We start from the raw sequence: 18,252 nt of genomic DNA, 5'->3' as shown, positions 1-18,252 counted from the left end.
TCCCATCCAGCTCTCTGCTATAGTCTGGGAAAGCAGTAGAAGATGGCCCAAGTCCTTGGGCCCCTGCACCCACATGGGAGACCCGGAAGAAGCTCCTGGCTCCTGGCTCCTGGCTTCGGATCGGCACAGCTCCTGCAGTAGCAGCCATCTGGGGAGTGAACCAGTAGATGGTTCTCTCTCACTCTCTCTCTCTGCTTCTCTGTAACTCTGCATTTCAAATAAATAGATAAATCTTGAAAAAAAAAAAAAAAACATTGATTACAGAAGTCTCCCAAATAGTTTTTCTGATGCTGGCTATAAAAATCAAAACCAACTTAAAAAATGTAAAAATCCAACCTCTTTTTTTGCTAAGGGGGAAAAAAACTCCAAGACTTCAATGATACCTGAATGCTATGCAAAGTATTCCATGCACACTTTGTTATTTAATCCTCATAATAAATAGTATGTAGACATTACCATTATACTAATTTTACAGACTGAAAAATAGAGACTCAAGAAGATTAATAATCAGCACAAGGATACAGAGGTGACCAGTACTGAACAGGAATCCAGTTCAGAACGGCTTACTCCAGACTTTGTATTCTTGATCACTGGTTACTCAGATCAAGTCTTAGGCCTGGAAGTCAGGCTCCCACATGACCCAAACTTTTAATTAAAACCTACCTTGAACATGTCTATTTCTATGCTATCCTTACTCCTGAATCAGAATAGTAGAATGTAATATTTTAGAACCTCAGGTTTTGAGGTCAGCCTATTTAGGCCCAAACTGTAGTCATACAATGAACTTGGACAAATTATTGTTTTCTAAACCTATTTCTACTTCTATAAAATTGTAACAATAAGGGTGCCTATCTTGGGGAACTAGGATGATAAAATGAGATCAAGCACAGAAAACAGTAACCTACTACCTAGCTTACTGCAAGCCCTCAGTAAACCGTAGACACCCTATGGTGATTCTATCCCCTACCTCCTGCATTGTCTGCGTATTCTTTTTCTATGTAGCTTACAAGATCAACTTTTACATAGCCCAAAGTAACCTATTACTCTTATGGATGCTTAAAATATTTTTGCTCACTTGCCATTGACCATAAGTTGATCTGTATTTTAATAAAAATAACCATTTACAATTCTTGGCTTATGCAGGGACTGTGTTCAGCAATCCACATGAATGTATTCATTTTAATCCCACAACCTTATGAAGTAGGCACTAATACCATCCCTCCTTCTAGGTAATGAAGGCAACATAGAGGTCAAACAACCTACCTATGATCATACAACTAATAGGTGCAGAGGCCCAAAGACTATGGCTTCAGAATCTGTGCTCTTTACCTTTACTTAATGTTTCCCATTTATATCTGCATGTCTCCTCCGGGCAAATGCAGTCCTCTTAAAAAACAAGAACAGCATCTTTCCCAGATTCCCCACAAGGTCAAACACAGAGTCTTCTATAGACAAAGGTGCAGCAAATATTTGATGAATTGATATTTCCAGTGTTGCATGATTATTTGCACCAGACTCATTGTTTCCCACTTATTCTGTTCTCTCACCATCTGTTTTCTGTAACTACCTGCATGCAAGCTATTATAAACACAGTGATATTGATTAGTATTCCATATGAATCACAGTAGAGCGTGAGATTTGGTTCATGCCCTAATATTTGGGAGACTCTGTCTTCTTGGGATTTACAATTTCTTTTTTTGTTTTTTTTTTCTTTTTTTAAGTATGGAACCCTTCACAAATTTGCATGTCATCCTTGCACAGGGGCCATGTAATCTCTTTATTCCAACTTTAGCATATATACTGCATATGTGAGCATGGTACTTAAAATTTCAACTCTGCTATTTTAGAATTAAAAATCATGTGAATGTCAGGAAATTTTTTTCTCAATATTAAAATATCAAATATATTAAATATTAAAATGTATTATATAAAACACATATATTAATTTGAGAGGGAGAGTGAAAACATTCCCATATTTCTCCAAATACTCACAACAGCTGGAGCTGAGCCAGGTTGAAGCCATTGAGTCCAAAATATAAACCAGGTCTTCCATGTGGGTGGCAGGGACCCAATCACTTCAGCCATCGCTGCTGCCTCCTATGGTCTGCACTAGCAGGAAGTTGGAAGCAAGACTGGAGGAGAAAACCAAGCCCAAGGACTCTGATGTTCTAATAGGGGTCTTTTTTTTTTTTTTTTTAAGATTTATTTAGTTATTCAAAAGACAGAGTAGCACAAAGAAAGAGAGACAGATATAAAGACAGATTTTTTTTCCATCTGTTTGTTCACTCCCCAAATGGCAGCAACAGCTGGGGCCAGGCCAGGCAGAAGCCAAGAGCTAGGAACTCCATCCAGGTCTCCCACATTGGTGGCAGGAACTCAAGTACTTGAACCATCATGGTTGCTTCTTAGGTGCATTAGCAGTGAGCTCAATCAGAAGCAGAGTGATGGTGGAGTAGGTTAATCCTCTGCCTGCGGTGCCAGCATCCCATATGGGCACATTTGAGTCCTGGCTGCTCCTCTTCCAATCCAGCTCTCTGCCGTGGCCTGGGAAAGCAGTAGAAGATGACTCAAGTCCTTGGGCCCCTGCACTCACATGGGAGACCAGGAAGAAATACCTGGCTCCTGGCTTCAGATTGGCCCAGCTCCGGCTGTTGCAGCCATTTGGGGAGTGAACCAACAGAAGGAACACCTTTCTCTCTGTCTCTCCCTCTCACTGTCTGTAACTCTACCTCTCAAATAAATAAATAAAATCTTAGAAAAATAAAAAGCAGAGTGATACAGATGTGAGTTCTCAAGGGGCAGCTTAACCCACTGAGCTGCAATACCCCCCCCCCATGGAGGGAGAGGTGTCTTAATTGCTTGGCTAGAAGCCTGCCCCTCCTCAAAATTTTGTCTAGACTTCAATCTCTTCTTATCATTAAGAACTAAAGGCAGAAAACACACAGCAAGACTGCTTCATTTTTATCAACAGCAACTTAAAGTATTTTAAACTCATATTTATATTTGACCTGACTCCCATTTTTTCTTCACCTCAAAGACAAATACTACACAATGTCTTTATGTCTACCCTCTCTGAGGGTCTATACCAATTTAGGGGAAAAACAAAACAAAGAAGACACTTTATTTTGCATTACCTTCTCCTATTCCTAACCTTCTAACCACACATATTTTATTTCTTCAAAGGCATTAAGGTCCCTTTCACATTAAATCCTTCCTTTGTGACAGTCCTCTGTTTAGAACTTGCTTCCCTGAACTTTCTAGCTAACCTGTCAATATTCAGGTCTGCTTAAATGCCATTTTTTTCCCAGAAAAGTTCTTTCAATATTTATGATCTAAATCAATGTTCCCTTTTTAGAATCTCTGCTGCACTCTTTATTTTTCCTTCAGGGAACTTATCATATTTAGTAATCATGATTATTTTTGTGACTATTGAATCAATTTCTTATTTCCCCCACAGTACTATGAGTGTGGGAGGCCCTGGACTAAATCATGAAGACCCACACTGTGACTCTCACGCTGTTCTATGCCTTCCATGTTCTCAGTGGTACTGTAGAGAACACCACATATTCACTTGCTGGTGGTGCACAGATAAACCAGTCCAGGGTACTGGGCATATTCCCAAATGCTTCAGTGGCTCTTATGATAAGAGCCCAGACTGCATCACTCCCCACTCTGAGGACTAAGAATACCTAGGGGGACAGTGTACATGAACATTGTTTCTCTACCTCAGTTTTAAACTCTCCTCAATCCACTGAAAATGTCAAGGCTTTACATTGTATCTAATGGCCAACCTGAGTGGTCTAAGACAAGCACAACATCAAGTAGGGGCATAGTTAAGATGGTACTGAACAGGCTGAGATGAACAGCTCAGATGTTCCTAACATGCTAAATGATGGGCATGCATCCTCAAAGTTACTTCAACCTTGCAGTAACACCAAATTTCTTTAGGTTCCCCCAAAATAGGTCAACCTTCAGACTTTTGCAGAGAGCAAAATACAACAGGAGCCAATAGTCTAATAATTATCTCTCCTCCCTGACCTCAATCACCAGAATGGCATCTGCTCTCGGAGGATGCAAGCCTGAGGACCAGAATCAGGAGACCAGATTTTCTTTCCAGCCTGGGTCTCACTGCTTCATCCCCACATTTACCTTCAGCTATAAAATTAGGGCACCAGCACTAATGTACTATAATTCTATGTTGCCCCATGATTTTAAAGGAATCTTACCAAAATCCATGGAGGTTGTAGGACCGCTAAATTCTGTATTACTCAGACTAACCCTAACATTCTCTAACTGTCAGCAACAAATTTAAACAGAATATTGTAAAAGTGACATATATAGAGAAAAGGCAGACAGGAAGAATACTGACCCAGAAACCCTTAGATATACTGTATGACTGAGAGAACAAAAATACTCAGCTTAGAAAAGAAAAATCCATAGTCTTTTAAGTACCAAGGGATAGATGTCATAATGATGACTCATTCTGTTTTTCTTTATAGGACTCCATTGACCAATGGGTGAAGACTGCAGGGAAGAAGGTGATACAACAGAATAAAGAAATTTAATAACCAATTTGGTCTGCAAATACACGACTTCCTCTGAAATAAACTGCTTCCCTTGTCATCATCGCCTGTCTGAGAAGGTAAATAAGGATGGAAGCTCGCTCACTCACTGTCTTTTCTTCCCTTTCTGTTGCTCTGCCTTTCAAATAAATAAAACATTTTATTATTTTTTTTTAGATTATTTATCTGAAATGCAGTGGGAGGGAGGGAGGGAGGGAGAGAGAGAGGAAGGAGGGAGGGAGGGAGGATCGATCCTTCAGGACAGCACTGTAGATGGACGCTTAACCTTCTATACCACAGTGCTGGCCTCAATAAAAAAATTTTTTTAAAAAGCTATTTTATACATAATGGGATTTGTGTGTTACATATAATCCCTTAAAAGTCCAAAAGGCACCCTTAGCTTTAAGGCTATTCAAAAACAGCTGGTATGCTGACCTTTCTTCTAGAAGTACATTATCCAATAGAAATGAGTCACATATGTCATTTAAAATTTTTCCAGTATCTATATTTAAAAAGGTAAAAGGAGATAGGTGAAGTTAATTTTAATATATTCACTTAATCCAATATATCCAAGAAGTTATTATTTATTTATTTTTTTGACAGGCAGAGTTAGACAGAGAGAGAGAGAAACAGAGAGAAAGGTCTTCCTTCCGTTGGTTCACCCCTCAAATGGCTGCCACCGCCAGCATGCTGCGCTGATCCAAAGACAAGAGCCAGGTGCTTCCTCCTGGTCTCCCATGCAGGTGCAGGGCCCAAGCACTTGGGCCATCCTCCACTGCCTTCCCAGGCCAGCAGAGAGCTGGACTGGAAGAGGAGCAACCGGGACAGAATTCAGCGCCCCAACGGGGACTACAACCCGGGGTACAGGTGCCACAGGCAGAGGATTAGCCTGGTGAGCCGTGGCGCCGGCCCCAAGAAGTTATTTTAACATGTAAACAAAATTACTTGTCAGATCTTCAATGTTTTTAAAATACTAAGTCTTTGAATTCCAGTCTAAATTTTACACTGACATTATCTCAATTTAAACTATCACATTTCATGTGCTCATGTATGTGTCCAGCACTCTCCACTGAGAAACAGAAGAGACAATATTCCTTTCAATATTTCATGATTGAAATCAATGAGTAAATCAATGAACTAGATAGTAAATGGCATGGAGATGGCTGGCAAGCTACTCGGAAAAAATAAAGCTCGATCCTTTCTTGCATCTTACTGCAATATAAATTCTAAAATGAAACAAGATGTCAGGGTAAAAAGTAAAATAATAAAAGCAATTTAGAAGAGCATTTTCTTATTGTCTTGAAGTTGGAAAAACCCTTTAAAGTATATCACAAAAATTCAAAAACAAAGACTGGTAAATTTACTTACATAAAGATTTAGTGCTGGCAGGTGGAGGGCGGTCTTTAGCCTAGTGGATAAGATGCCCATGTCGGGGTGCTGCAGTGCAGCAATTTAAGCCACCACTTTGGATGCTGACATACCATATCAGAGTGCTAATTTTAGTCCCAACTGCTCTACTTTGAATCCAGCTCCCTGCTTAAACTCCTAGGAAGCAGGGGATGATGTACAAGTACTTAAGTGCCAGACACTCAACCGGGAGATCCAGATGGAATCCCTGGCTCCTGGCCTCACCCGGGCCCAGTTCCAGGTGTTGTGGGTGCTGATCACTTTTTCTGTCTCTCCTTCTGTCTCGGTCACTCTGCCTTTCAAATCAATCTTTTAAAAACAAAATGCCCATGTTCCATATGCAAGTATCTGGGTTCAATAATTGGCTCTAGCTCCTAACTCCAATTTCCTGCTAACACAGGCCCTGGGAAGCAGGAATTGGGTTCAGGCAATTGGGTCCCTGCTACCCACATGGAATAAGTTCTGTCTTCACAGTTTTGATTTGGCCCAGCCCAGTCTTCAAAGTGTACCATTTATAAAATATCTGTACCAGTCATGACTATCTCTGTCTCTCTGCCTGTCAAATAAGTAAATAAATAATTTAAAAACATTAAACAGGGTTGAAGTGAAATGACAAACATGAGAAAATATTTCAAATATAGCTTAGAGAGTTTTAAAAACTCAACATAAAAAGGAGCTCTTGTAAAAATGTAAATACTCAATAATAAATTAGACAGACATAAAGTTAGCAAACAAGACCAGTAAAGAGAAAAGAAAAAACAAAAGTATTATACTGGGGGCCGGCACTGTGGCATAGTGGCTAAAGCCTTCACCTGCAGTGTCAGCCCCCTACATAGGCACAGCTTCGAGTCCCAGCTGCTCCACCTCTCTGCTATGGCATAGTAAAGCAGTATAAAATGGCCCAAGTCCTTGGGCCCCTGCACTCTAGTGGGAAACCCAGAGGAATCTCCTGGCTCCTGGCTTTGGATTGGCCCAATTCCAGCCATTGTGGCCACTTGGGGAGTGAGTCAGCAGATGGAGGACCTCTCTCTCTGCCTCTCTGTTAACTCTGCCTTCCAAATAAATAAATAAAAATATTTTTAAAAAAATAAAAAAAAGTATTATATTAACCATTCGATTGGCAAGGTTCGAAAAAGACCCATTTTTCTAGCCTCTCAACAAAACTGGTGCTACTGATGGGAACATTAATGTATGAACATTCTTAGGGGCAGCTTGGCAGTATGTATAAACATGTAATCCCACTTTTAAAAAATTGCCTTCAGAGGTAATTATAAAAGGGCAAAAATATGCAGGCATAAGGATATTCAGGGAAGCCTGATTTTTAAAAAATTTTTATTTATTTTATTTATTTGACAGGTAGAGTTACAGACAGTGAGAGACAGAGACAGAGAGAAAGGTCTTCCTTCCGTTGGTTCACTCCTCAAATGGCCTTTATGGCCGGTGCTGTGCCGATCCGAAGCCAGGAGCCAGGTGCTTCTTCCTGGTCTCCCATGTGGGTGCAGGGGCCCAAGCACTTAGGCCATCCTCCACTGCCTTCCCGGGCCACAGCAGAGAGCTGGACTGGAAGAGGAGCAACCGGGACTAGAACCCAGCGCCCATAAGGGATGCCGGCGCCGCAGGCAGAGGATTAACCAAGTGAGCCACGGCGACGGCCCCAAGGAAGCATGATTTACAAGAGAAAATAAATGGAAGCAACTTAAATGCCTCCAATAAACTTGATTACATAGTCATAAGGTTAATAAGGGTAAGGTAGGTTTGTTATAAGAAGATGGTTAACGTTGCTGGAGGGAAATGTAACTTATAAAACAGAATGTAGGGGCTGGTACCGTGGCACAGTGGGTTAAAGCCCCAGCCTGAAGTGCCAGCATCCCATATGGTTGCCGGTTCTTGTTCCAGCTGCTTCTCTTTTGATCCAGCTCTCTGTTATGGCTTGGGAAAGCAGTAGAAAAATCACACAGGTCCTTGGGCTCCTGCACCCATGTGGGAGACCCAGAAGAAGCTCCTGGCTCCTGACTTCAGATCTGCTCAGTTCCAGCCATTGTGGCCATTTGGGGAGTGAACCAGAGAATGGAAAATCTTTCTCTCTCTCTCTCTGTCTCTTCTTCTCTCTGTAACTCCGTCTTTCAAATAGATAAAAATAAATCTTAAAAAAAAAAAAAAAAACAAAACAGAATGTATAGAGTGATCCCACTTGGTTAAGCAGGTTAAGTCAACTTAAGACAGAGGTGAATAAAGGTAATTTCATGTAATGTTATTCTTTAACTACTATGTTTTCCATTTTTGAGCTTTATAAGGCTCATAAAACCACAGGATTACAGAATACAAATAAAATTTGATCATAATCTTTCCCTTTACTATTGCTCACATTCCTCCACATCTTTTCTCCCAGAATAATGAAAAGTTAGCAGGACGTTCCTCCACACAGAGTCATGTTCCCCCAAACAGACTCACGGGACCTCACTGCCAAAAAAAACAGATGCCATGAAACAATCAGTGTGCTCCTGGGGAGCAGAGTCTCCAAGTGAAATCAAAATACACAAAAGGATGATAAATGTTAAAATGCTTTCCTAATTAGGGAACAAAAAGTCAACAACTATTTCAAGAGTTAAAAGGCTGGCTTTTATTGAACTGTCATGCTACCCCCCAATACGCAACAGTGGAGACATGTTCAGTGCATTACCTTTAGGAGGAAAATATGATTTGCTTTCAGCTTTGTGAGGCCAGTCCACCACAAGAGGTCCAAACCTGCGAAAGCTGGCAGTGATCTCATCTGCAAAACAGAGAAGGGATCGTAGCAAAAGAGAAAAAATTATGCAGTCAGAACAGCACAAAACATGTCTTTTTATTTAAAAAAAAAAAAAAAAGGTTTGAGGACTATTTCCTAAAGTATTTTTACAGATGTCAAATCCACTAAGTGAAATGCCATTGATTTTGTGGACATTTGGTTACTTACTTTTAACCACGCAAAGTATGTTTCTAACTAACTATAATTCATTTCCCCTTACTAACAATAAACTTGACATAAGAATTTGGGAGAAAAAAATCTGATATTAGCTAAGGTGACCACTATGCCAAGTAAAATGTAGAGTCTAAAAACAGAAATGCTCTGATTTTTGAAGAAGACAAAGGTACAGGAATATATTTAAAATATACTTTCATGAGTATGGAATCTCTGATTATTTTAGAAACAGACAATTCTTTTGATGAGAGGAAGGGACAGTAAGCAGGTAATTCTATTTGGTGATATGAAAAAGTTAAAAGCCAATGATGACTTTCTTTACTACCTACATGCTATACATCTGGGAAAGAATATTTATAAAAAATTACAGCTCAATAAATTTATTTTCTCCTTCTGGCTTTAACTCAAAGGAAGATATAACCTGGTTCTTACCAAGATTTAAATTGCCACTCTCAAGCCCATCAAAAAATTTGATTCAAAGGAAATCTGATAGGTAAGATTAACATGAATATGAGAACAGTTTGGAGGAAAATGTGCTTGCAGCTACATACAACGTAGTAACTCTAAAATAAAACAATTTTCAGAAACTTTTCTTCTCTCATCATAAAGAAAAGAAACTCATGATATGATAAGAGGTATCATAGCTAGGATAATACTAGTTGAACAAGTCTTTTTTGAAAATAACTTTTAGCAGAATGAAAGTCCACTGGAATTAGAATTGTTTTTCCTGAACTTTATCACAATTGCATTTCATTCATTTATTAAACAAATATTTATTGATATCCTACCAGGTGTTAAAATGGACATTTTTACTGACTTTAAGTCAAAATTCACTTTTAGATGGTAGTTAACTCTAAAGTATTAAGAAAATTGTAATTTGTCTTTATTCTTTTTTTAAAGATTTATTTATTTATTTGAAAGGCAGAGTTATAGAGAGGTAGAGAGAGAGAGAGAGAGAGAGAGATCTTCCATCCTATGGTTCACTTCCCAGATGGCTGCAATAACCGGAGCTGTGCCAATCCAAAGCCAGGAGCCAGGAGCTTCTTCCAAGTTTCCCACATGGGTGCAAGGGCCCAAGCACTTGGGCCATCTTCCACTGCTTTCCCCCGCCACAGCAGAGAGCTGGATTGGAAGTAGGGCAGCTGGGACTCGAACCGTCACCCATATGGGATATCAGCACTGCAGATGTCAGCTTTACCTGCTACATCCCAGCGCTGGCCCCTGTCTTAATTCTTTTAAAGATTAAGGGGGGTATGGTTTTCATTAACAGGTATTTACATTAAAAGGTGTTATGGTACAGTATATGGACATCGTTCTAACTGCACCATTGGCTACATAATCCTGGACAAATTATTTCTCTCTGGGAGCAAGCATAGGACAGTAGGTTAAACTACTACCTGCAACACCAGCATCCCATATGGGTGCCAGTCTGAGTTCTAACTGCTCCATTTCTGATCCAGATCCCTGTTAACGTGCCTGGGAAAGCACTGGAGGATGGCCCAAGTACTTGGGCCTCTGCACCTACACAGAGGACTGGATGAAGCTACTGGCTTTGGCCTGGATCAGCTCCAACCCTTACAGCCATTTGGGGAGTGAACCAGCTGATAGGAACTCACTCTCTCTGTGTCTCTCCTTCTCTCTCTGCAACTCTGCTTTTCAAATAAATAATTTGTTAAAAAAAATTTCTCTTTGATCTTCCATTTCCTCACCTACAAAAGACAGATGATAGGATATACTTCAAAAGATAGCCATGAGGATTAAATGAGAAAATTTAATGCAAAATGCTTAGTACAGTAATGGACTTACTTATGGTAAGAGTTTCTTAAGTATTAGCTGTCACTGTTGCTTTAGAATTTATCTCCAAATTAATAAATAGAACATGGCAAGATGTTGGAAGACTGCTATGTTGCTACATATGAAAAAAACAGACCTAATGTATTCTTCCTCATTTATCAAATATTCCCAACTCTTATATTCTAAGATAAAATGTCTTTTACTAAACTTGGAGGGGAGAATCAGGTTCAAACCACACAAAGAACAAACCCGGCATTTGTAAAATCATTAAGGAATGCATAGTACCTTCATCGATATCAGGAGGAAGGCCTCCAACAAACACTTTTCTAGAGTAGCGTTCCACTCGTTCTCCGTTTTGACAGCGAGTGGGAGAACTTAAGCCAGATGACAAGGCCTGATCCCCATGGCTGTCGTCCAGAAAGGCATCTTCAAAGGGAAAGAGAGAAGACCGACCTGAAACAAATGTGGAAGTTTCTGTAGTTAAAATTATTTTCCTGGACAACAATGCATTGCTAGAAGCCCCAAGTACAGAGTGAAGCATACAAAAATATGTTTCTTGGGCTGTGGAGTTTTCAAAGACTCAGCAGCTGAAGATTACCAGGTCTAAACAAGCTTACATCATCATTTTTGATTGAGGACATATACAACACTGAGATGACTAGATTCATATCTAAGGAGGAATTCGCAAAGCTTCAGTTGTTTTCCTACCTAAAAACTCCCTACGTTGACTCATACAATCCTTATCACATCTGCTAAGAGTATATTTAGCCGTCATTTTTCCTTTCTTCAGTCATTTCTTAAAATAAATAATCTCTATTCATACATTTTTATTTGCTCTATATGGTACATCGGAGGCTCACTTCTGAAGATTGGCCCCGAAAGTTAAGGGAATTAAATAAACTGATATAAGAGGCTGGTAACTTCTCTTCTGATAGCAGGAATAAAGATCATGAAGTTTGGGGCCAGCACTGTGGCAAAAGGGGTTAAGACGCTGCCTGTGTCACCAGCATTCCATATGAGCACCAGGTTTGAGTCCTGGCTCCTCCACTTCTGATCCAGCTCCTTGTTCATTTGTCTGGGAAAGCAGCAGAAGATGGCCCAAGTATTTGAGTCCCTGTCACCCACATGGAAGACCCGAATGGACTTCCCCACTTTGGCCAAGCCCAGTCCTGGGGACATCTGGAGAGTGAACAAGCAGATAGAAGACCTTTTTGTCTCTCTGTAATTCTTTCAAATAAATAAACCTTAAAAAAAATCTATCAAGTTTCCCCTGTCATCCCAAGCTACTCCAATTTGGAAATAAACATCTACAATAATAAAAAATGGGGTAAATAAATAAAAACATATAAATTGTGTACATTAAGAGTATAAGTATAGATATGGCTTCCAGGCCAGCTCTCTGCTGTGGCCAGGGAGTGCAGTGGAGGATGGCCCAAGTGCTTGGGCCCTGCACCCCATGGGAGACCAGGAGAAGCACCTGGCTCCTGCCATCGGATCGGCGCCGTGCGCCGGCCACAGCGCGCCTACCGCGGCGGCCATTGGAGGGTGAACCAACGGCACCCTCTGTCTCTCTCTCACTGTCCACTCTGCCTGTCAAAAATAAAAAAAGAAAAGAAAAAAAAAAAGATATGGTTATGATATCTTAGCCTTATTTATCTAGGCTGTTATTTTATACCACTCAACAAATACATAAAAAGACTAGAGTTATTCTCATTGTTAACTCTACAGACAAATAATGTTACAGAGAAAAGGCAACTACCCTTTCCACACAACTGTAAGAAAGACATCAGCAGTTACAGTCTGTTAATAAATATAATACAATAATGCCATTTGGCATTATGTTTGTTTAAAAACCAGTGTATTTCCTGTTTGAGTCTGTGAGTTAGTTCCTGGTAAAATTTTCCACTAGATTCCACTCTAAAAAAATAAACTGTCTGCAGCCTCTATCTTTTTGAAAAAAAGAAAAATCCCCATCTAAAATAAATTAATACATTCTTCAAAAATAAAGAACAGTCTTCCCCATTTAGTCTAGCTTGTCCATAGTTCCCTGAAACCTGTTTTGGTCACTACAGCCAACTCTAAAATAGGATATAAATAGCCGTAGAAAAAATACTAACCATTCATTCCTTTTACAAAAAAAAAATAGTTACTAATATAACTCTGTTTATTTTATGAACAACCCAGGTGGTGTAAGAAAGGAACTGTTTTGATGTTGGGAGTTAATAAATAAAAGGACTGAAGAATTTTTTGTTCAGCTCTTTCCAGCTTAGCTACAATGAAACAGAACAAAATGTGTCACCTATCTTTTTTAGCTTGGCAGGAACAAATGATAGTAAATTCTTATCCCCTGATGTTTGTTTTTATCACTGAGGGTAAAAGAAATAGATCTGTAGCAACTAGAGGCAAAATGAACTTCCCAAAGACATTCAGAGATACTCTCCCACAGCTGACAGGTTAATTTCCACATAGTCCACACCGGGTGGATCACATGCTTACTCAGTGTCAGGCACACGCCCAAATCTACATTATTCCCAAAGAACGTTCCTACTCCCACCTCTCACCTTTAAGACTAGACACATGAGGTGCTCAAAAAACAGAAGCTGGTGGAGGGGAGGGAGAAACACAATCATTTGGGAAAACACTGCATATTTCATGCCCTTCCTAGAGTTCGGTCCTCATTAAAAAATAAAAAGACTGAAAAGTTCTGCAGCAAAGAAATATTAACTTACTCCAACATTACCCAGACTTAAGGGAAAGGAAGCTTTAACACACAAAACACAGTAGAAAACAACTCAGGAAATATTTATTCATATTCCACGGATACCAACAGACAAGATGCATCTCCACTAGAGGAATGACAGCCTGGTAAGGGCGATGGGCAAGGGTACAATTATAAAATAGAGAGGTAAGTACTAAGACAAGACTGCACCATGCAACCCAAGAGCACAGCAGACTGCTCTCCTGGAGAGAAAAGGAAAAGACCTCGAGAACAATTTTACAGGAGAGCATTTTTGAACAGAATCTTGTGGCAGTGAGGGTTTCTAGGGTAAAGAACAAGAATCCACAGAGAAAATGCTTTCACAACAGCTCTTGATCTTTTCTTTAAAACCTGTTCCTTCTCCAGCATTCCCTAAAAGTCTCAATAAAAATGTTTATTATCCAGACCGGATTCACCCCAAAAATCTAGGAATCACCTGATGTCTCTTTCTCTCTAATATGCCATTGTCAAGTCCATCCCTCATTTAGTCCTAGTAATTCAAGCTCCAAAATAAATCTTCCACCTGGTTCTCTCAAATCTAGTCCTAAACACCCTCAGGTCCAGACCACCATCACCTCTCCTCTGTACTCTGTCTAATGAGTGTTTACCATAGCCTCTTTTGTCTACAGACTTCTATTCTATACTTCCTCAATGCTGTGCCCACAAAACAAAGTTGTCATTTTCAAACATTAATCTGAACATGTAACCACACTCCTCATTCCCAATTTTAAAAACCCTTGATGAAAGTACAGAAACATTGCCGTGAACACTGCATATATCTACATTTTAGCTGCTTTCCCTCCCTCCTGTTCACTAATCTCCAACCACAGAATTTCCTTTCTGTTTCCTGATTAGTCTTCTTTCCAAGGGTCCTAAGGCACAAGGTGTTCCTTCAACCAAAAACAAAAACCCATTCCACTTTCCTAGTTAACTACTACTAATTCTTTGGGTCTCAGCTTAAAAATCATTTTGTTTGGTGGAATTTTCTTGAGCCTTTAGATAAGGGTAGGTCTCTTTTTCCACCCATGCACAGGACCCTATACTCCTCCTTAACACTTTCCCTAATTACCATTATACTATTTATGTGGGGTTACACTGGGTATCTCCTTTCTCAACACCATTAAATTGTAAGCTCCATTAGTAGAGAGACCAACTTACTCTTGTTCACCACTTTCTTTTCCTATCCTAATTAGGCACATAAAAGGCACTCAAAAATGTTAAATTCAGGGACCTTCTTGTGGCACACTAGGTTGAGCGTGTTGACCATCCTATATGGGTGCTGGTTCAAGTCCTGGCTGTTCCACTTCTGATCCAGCTCCCTGCTAATGTGCCTGCGAAAGCAGCAGAGGATGGCCCAAGTGCTTAGGTTTCTGCCAACCATGTAGGAGACATGGACGAAATTTTAGGCTCTTGGCTTCTGCCTGACCCAGCTCTGATTGTTGTGGCCATTTAGGGAGTAAACCAGTAGATGAAAAACCTCTCTCTGTCTCTCTTTCTCTATATATGTAACTCAGATTAACAAATAAATAAATAAATCTTCTTAAAAATGTTAAATATGAGGCAGCATCAGGGAAGGAAAACATGTTCAAGGACAGACTACTGCAGGTATGTGCTAGAACACAGTACACAGCAGTGAGAAAGGCAAGAGACACCTTTCCGATTGCTTTTATTAGATCAAGAATTATATTTTATAAATAAATAAATAAATCGCAAATGTATATATTTAAGGCAGAGTTATAGAAAACGAGAGAGACTCAGAGAGAGAGAGATCTTCCATTCTCTGGTTTACTCCCCAAATGGCCCCAATGGCCAGGGCTGGACCAGACCAAAGCCAGGAGCCAGGAATTTCATCTGGGTCTCCCACATGGGTGCAGGGGTACAAGTACTTGGGCCATCTTTCACTGCTTTCCCAGGCCATCAGCAGAGAGCTGGATGGGAAGTGGAGCAGCTGGGACTTGAACCAGAGCCTAAATGGGATGCTGGCGCCACTGGCAGATGCTTAACCCACTATGCTATAGTACTGGGCCCAAAATATGGACAGTTTTAAAAATTGGCTATGGGTAGTTAAGAAACTTCCCAAGGTCTTCAAATGAAAGATGTCTTAGTAGTGATCAGTGTACTATATACTTTTAACAAGAAAGCTGCCCTTGGAAATAAAATGGCTAAGAATGAATGCATAAATGATGTTTCTCTAATTGTAGGTAAGAATTAAGAATATAGGTTTCAGATCGCAGTTCCAAGATCTACTAATCTGTGGAGGTCAGGCTTGAAAATCTGCACTTTTCACATATTTCTCAAATGACTCCTATGCTAAAGTTTAGGAATCACTAGGGTTGATGCTGTGACATAGCTGGTAAAAATGTCACCTGCAATGCTGGCATCCCACATGGGTGCTGGTTCAAGACACAGCTGCTCCATTTCTGAACCAGCTCCCTGCTAATGTGCCTGGGAAAGCAGAAGAGGATAGCCCAAGTCCTTGGGCCCCTGAACGAGACCTGGAAGAGGCTCTGGGCTCCTGGCTTCAGCCTGGCCCAGCCATGGCCATTGTGGTCATTCGGGAAGTTAACCAGTGGATGGAAGATCTCTCTCTGCCTCTCCCTCTCACTGTAGCTCTGCCTTTGAAATAAATAAATCGATCTTAAAAAAAAAAAATCACTGAGATGGATGTTATTGTTCTTTACTTGATCTTAGCCAAAAGGCCAAGAAGCGGATGTTATTGGTCTTCAGCAGATAGCATTGAGAGAGAGAGATGGTATGAAGTGTGTAGAGGCTTGGGAAAGATCAAGTTCAATCAAGTTAAGGAAAGTATACCCTCAGGACTAGAGTATAACATCTATAATCTAATCAGCTTGACTGTACCATGACTGCCTAAAGTATTGGAGGAAACAAGGAGCTGTCTGCAGGAAGATTTCAAAGACAGAACTGCAGAGTAAGAACTTCTGTTAACTCAGAACAGAGTAATTCTTACATAGAAAGACCAGGTAATTACTCCTCTGCAGGACAGAATGGTTCATCTGACATTTCAAGAGCCTGAAAACCATCTATTTCCCTCTGCTCTGATTATAACCTCCTGAAAGACTACCCTATTAATAAATTGGGCCCTTTGCTATTGTGAAGGGTAACTTGTGAACTCATACACAAATAATCAACCACTGAAATTCTATTTCTACAAGCATCCAGTTAAAACATCAGTGTTCTAATTTGTCCAGTGAACACTTGTCACGTTGGTATTCATGCACTCATTTGGTGGCATAAAACCACCCTCAAGACAAATCATTCCCAGCAAAGTATAACATTTCAGTTCTTGCACATGTATTACTGAAACGGAAACTTTAAGAGGCTGCAACTAAAGGGTGCCCCGTGAGAAGTCCTGATTTCCCATCTAGCATCTCTCTGACATATATCTTTTCTTTAAGGGAAATAGTCCCCAAGATCAAAATGTTTTAAGTAAGCCACATTACTTACCAAAAATTACATCTTCTATACAGAATGTATAAATCTGCCTTAGAATGTCCGATATTTCCACATAAAACATTTACAGTCAATATTTCAATAGAAGCAAGAGAAAGACTTCTCAACTGCTATAACTGGCCATTCAACTTTCTACCAATGATCTGGTTCTCTGAAAGCTACTTTCAGTTCCTATTCAAAACAAAGCTTTTGTTCTGAAAAAAACAATTCCCTGGGAGTATGATAAATTCCAGTACAGGCTACAGCAAATGACCTTGGATAAGACATTTCATTTTCATTAGTCCTATTTGTATAATCAAAGATTGAACTATAGGAAAAGGTTTCAAATCCCTCAGGACAGCAGAATCCTTTTTATTACACAAAACTCTTATGTAATAAAAAGTGATCTTATTTCGTATTAAGAATATTAAAACCTCACAGTAGGTTATCACAAACTTAACGTGCTTACAGTAGAACTCTTGTTATCTACCTTAAACCTATTTAATCCACTTGCTTAATCCAGAACCTGAACATCATTTTCTATCTTTTTGTTTAGTCTCCACATTTGGTTCATCAATTTGATGCCATCTGTTAAATTCTACTGTTGATTTTCCTGAAAATATGTTAAATTTGCTCACTTCTCTCCAAATTCATTGCCATCACCCTATCCTAACCACCCTTATCTCCTACCTAGACTACTGCCCTAACTGGGCAACCCGCTTCTCACTCTGCTCCAAACAGCAGCAGAGTTCTCTCAAAAACGTAAGTCTGATCACTTGACTTGCTTTAAAGCTTCAAAGATTTCCTCTTGCTCTTGGAGCAAGTTCAAAATCCTCACCAGAAGCTAAAGTCCAGCAAGATCAGATTCTGTTTTCTCCTCCAAGCTCATCATTCTTTCTTCCAAACTCATTTTAAGATGCCCTCCTCCCTCACTCCAAGCTTCAGCCATTTTAGGCACCATTTATTTCCTCAAAGTAAGCCCTTTCCTGTCTCAAGCCTTTAAAAAAATATAATGTAACAGCATTACTGAAATATAATTTACATACCATACAATTCACCCATTTAACCCATTAGCAGTTACTCTCCATTTCACCTCAACTTCACAGCCCTAGGCAACCGTTATCTCCTTTCTGTTACAAAAGATTTGCCTATGCTGGAATTTCCTACAAAAGGTACCATAACAATACTTTCAAGGTTTTTCTATGTTGTGGCATAATCAGTTACTTTGCTTCAAGTCTTTTACACATGGGAGTTCCTTCCACATCCCTCTTTTAAAATAACTGCTTTATGACATCTGAAATTTCCTTTAAAATATTACAGAG

At 39.8% G+C, this 18,252-nt stretch overlaps 1 protein-coding gene and 1 pseudogene across 7 annotated transcripts in view; both read right to left on the bottom strand.

The window, feature by feature from the left end:
• Nucleotides 1–18,252, bottom strand: part of CPEB3 (cytoplasmic polyadenylation element binding protein 3) — a 225,152-nt gene that overhangs the window by 74,428 nt on the left and 132,472 nt on the right. For 6 of the 7 annotated variants that reach the window (XM_062214070.1, XM_062214071.1, XM_062214069.1 and 3 more), the window contains 2 exons: nt 11,008–11,175; nt 8,650–8,739 (listed from right to left, as the gene is read on the bottom strand). In XM_062214070.1, coding sequence (XP_062070054.1) covers nt 8,650–8,739; nt 11,008–11,175 — 258 coding nt within the window. The remainder of the gene's footprint in view (nt 1–8,649; nt 8,740–11,007; nt 11,176–18,252) is intronic. The other variant, XM_062214067.1, reaches the window with a different exon arrangement.
• Nucleotides 1,717–1,816, bottom strand: LOC133776422 (U6 spliceosomal RNA; annotated as a pseudogene).

This window comes from Lepus europaeus, chromosome 17 (genome assembly GCF_033115175.1).
Source record: "Lepus europaeus isolate LE1 chromosome 17, mLepTim1.pri, whole genome shotgun sequence".
Classification (NCBI taxonomy): Eukaryota; Metazoa; Chordata; class Mammalia; order Lagomorpha; family Leporidae; genus Lepus; species Lepus europaeus.
Note: the sequence above shows the minus strand (reverse complement) of the source record. Positions and strands in the feature narration are given on the sequence as shown.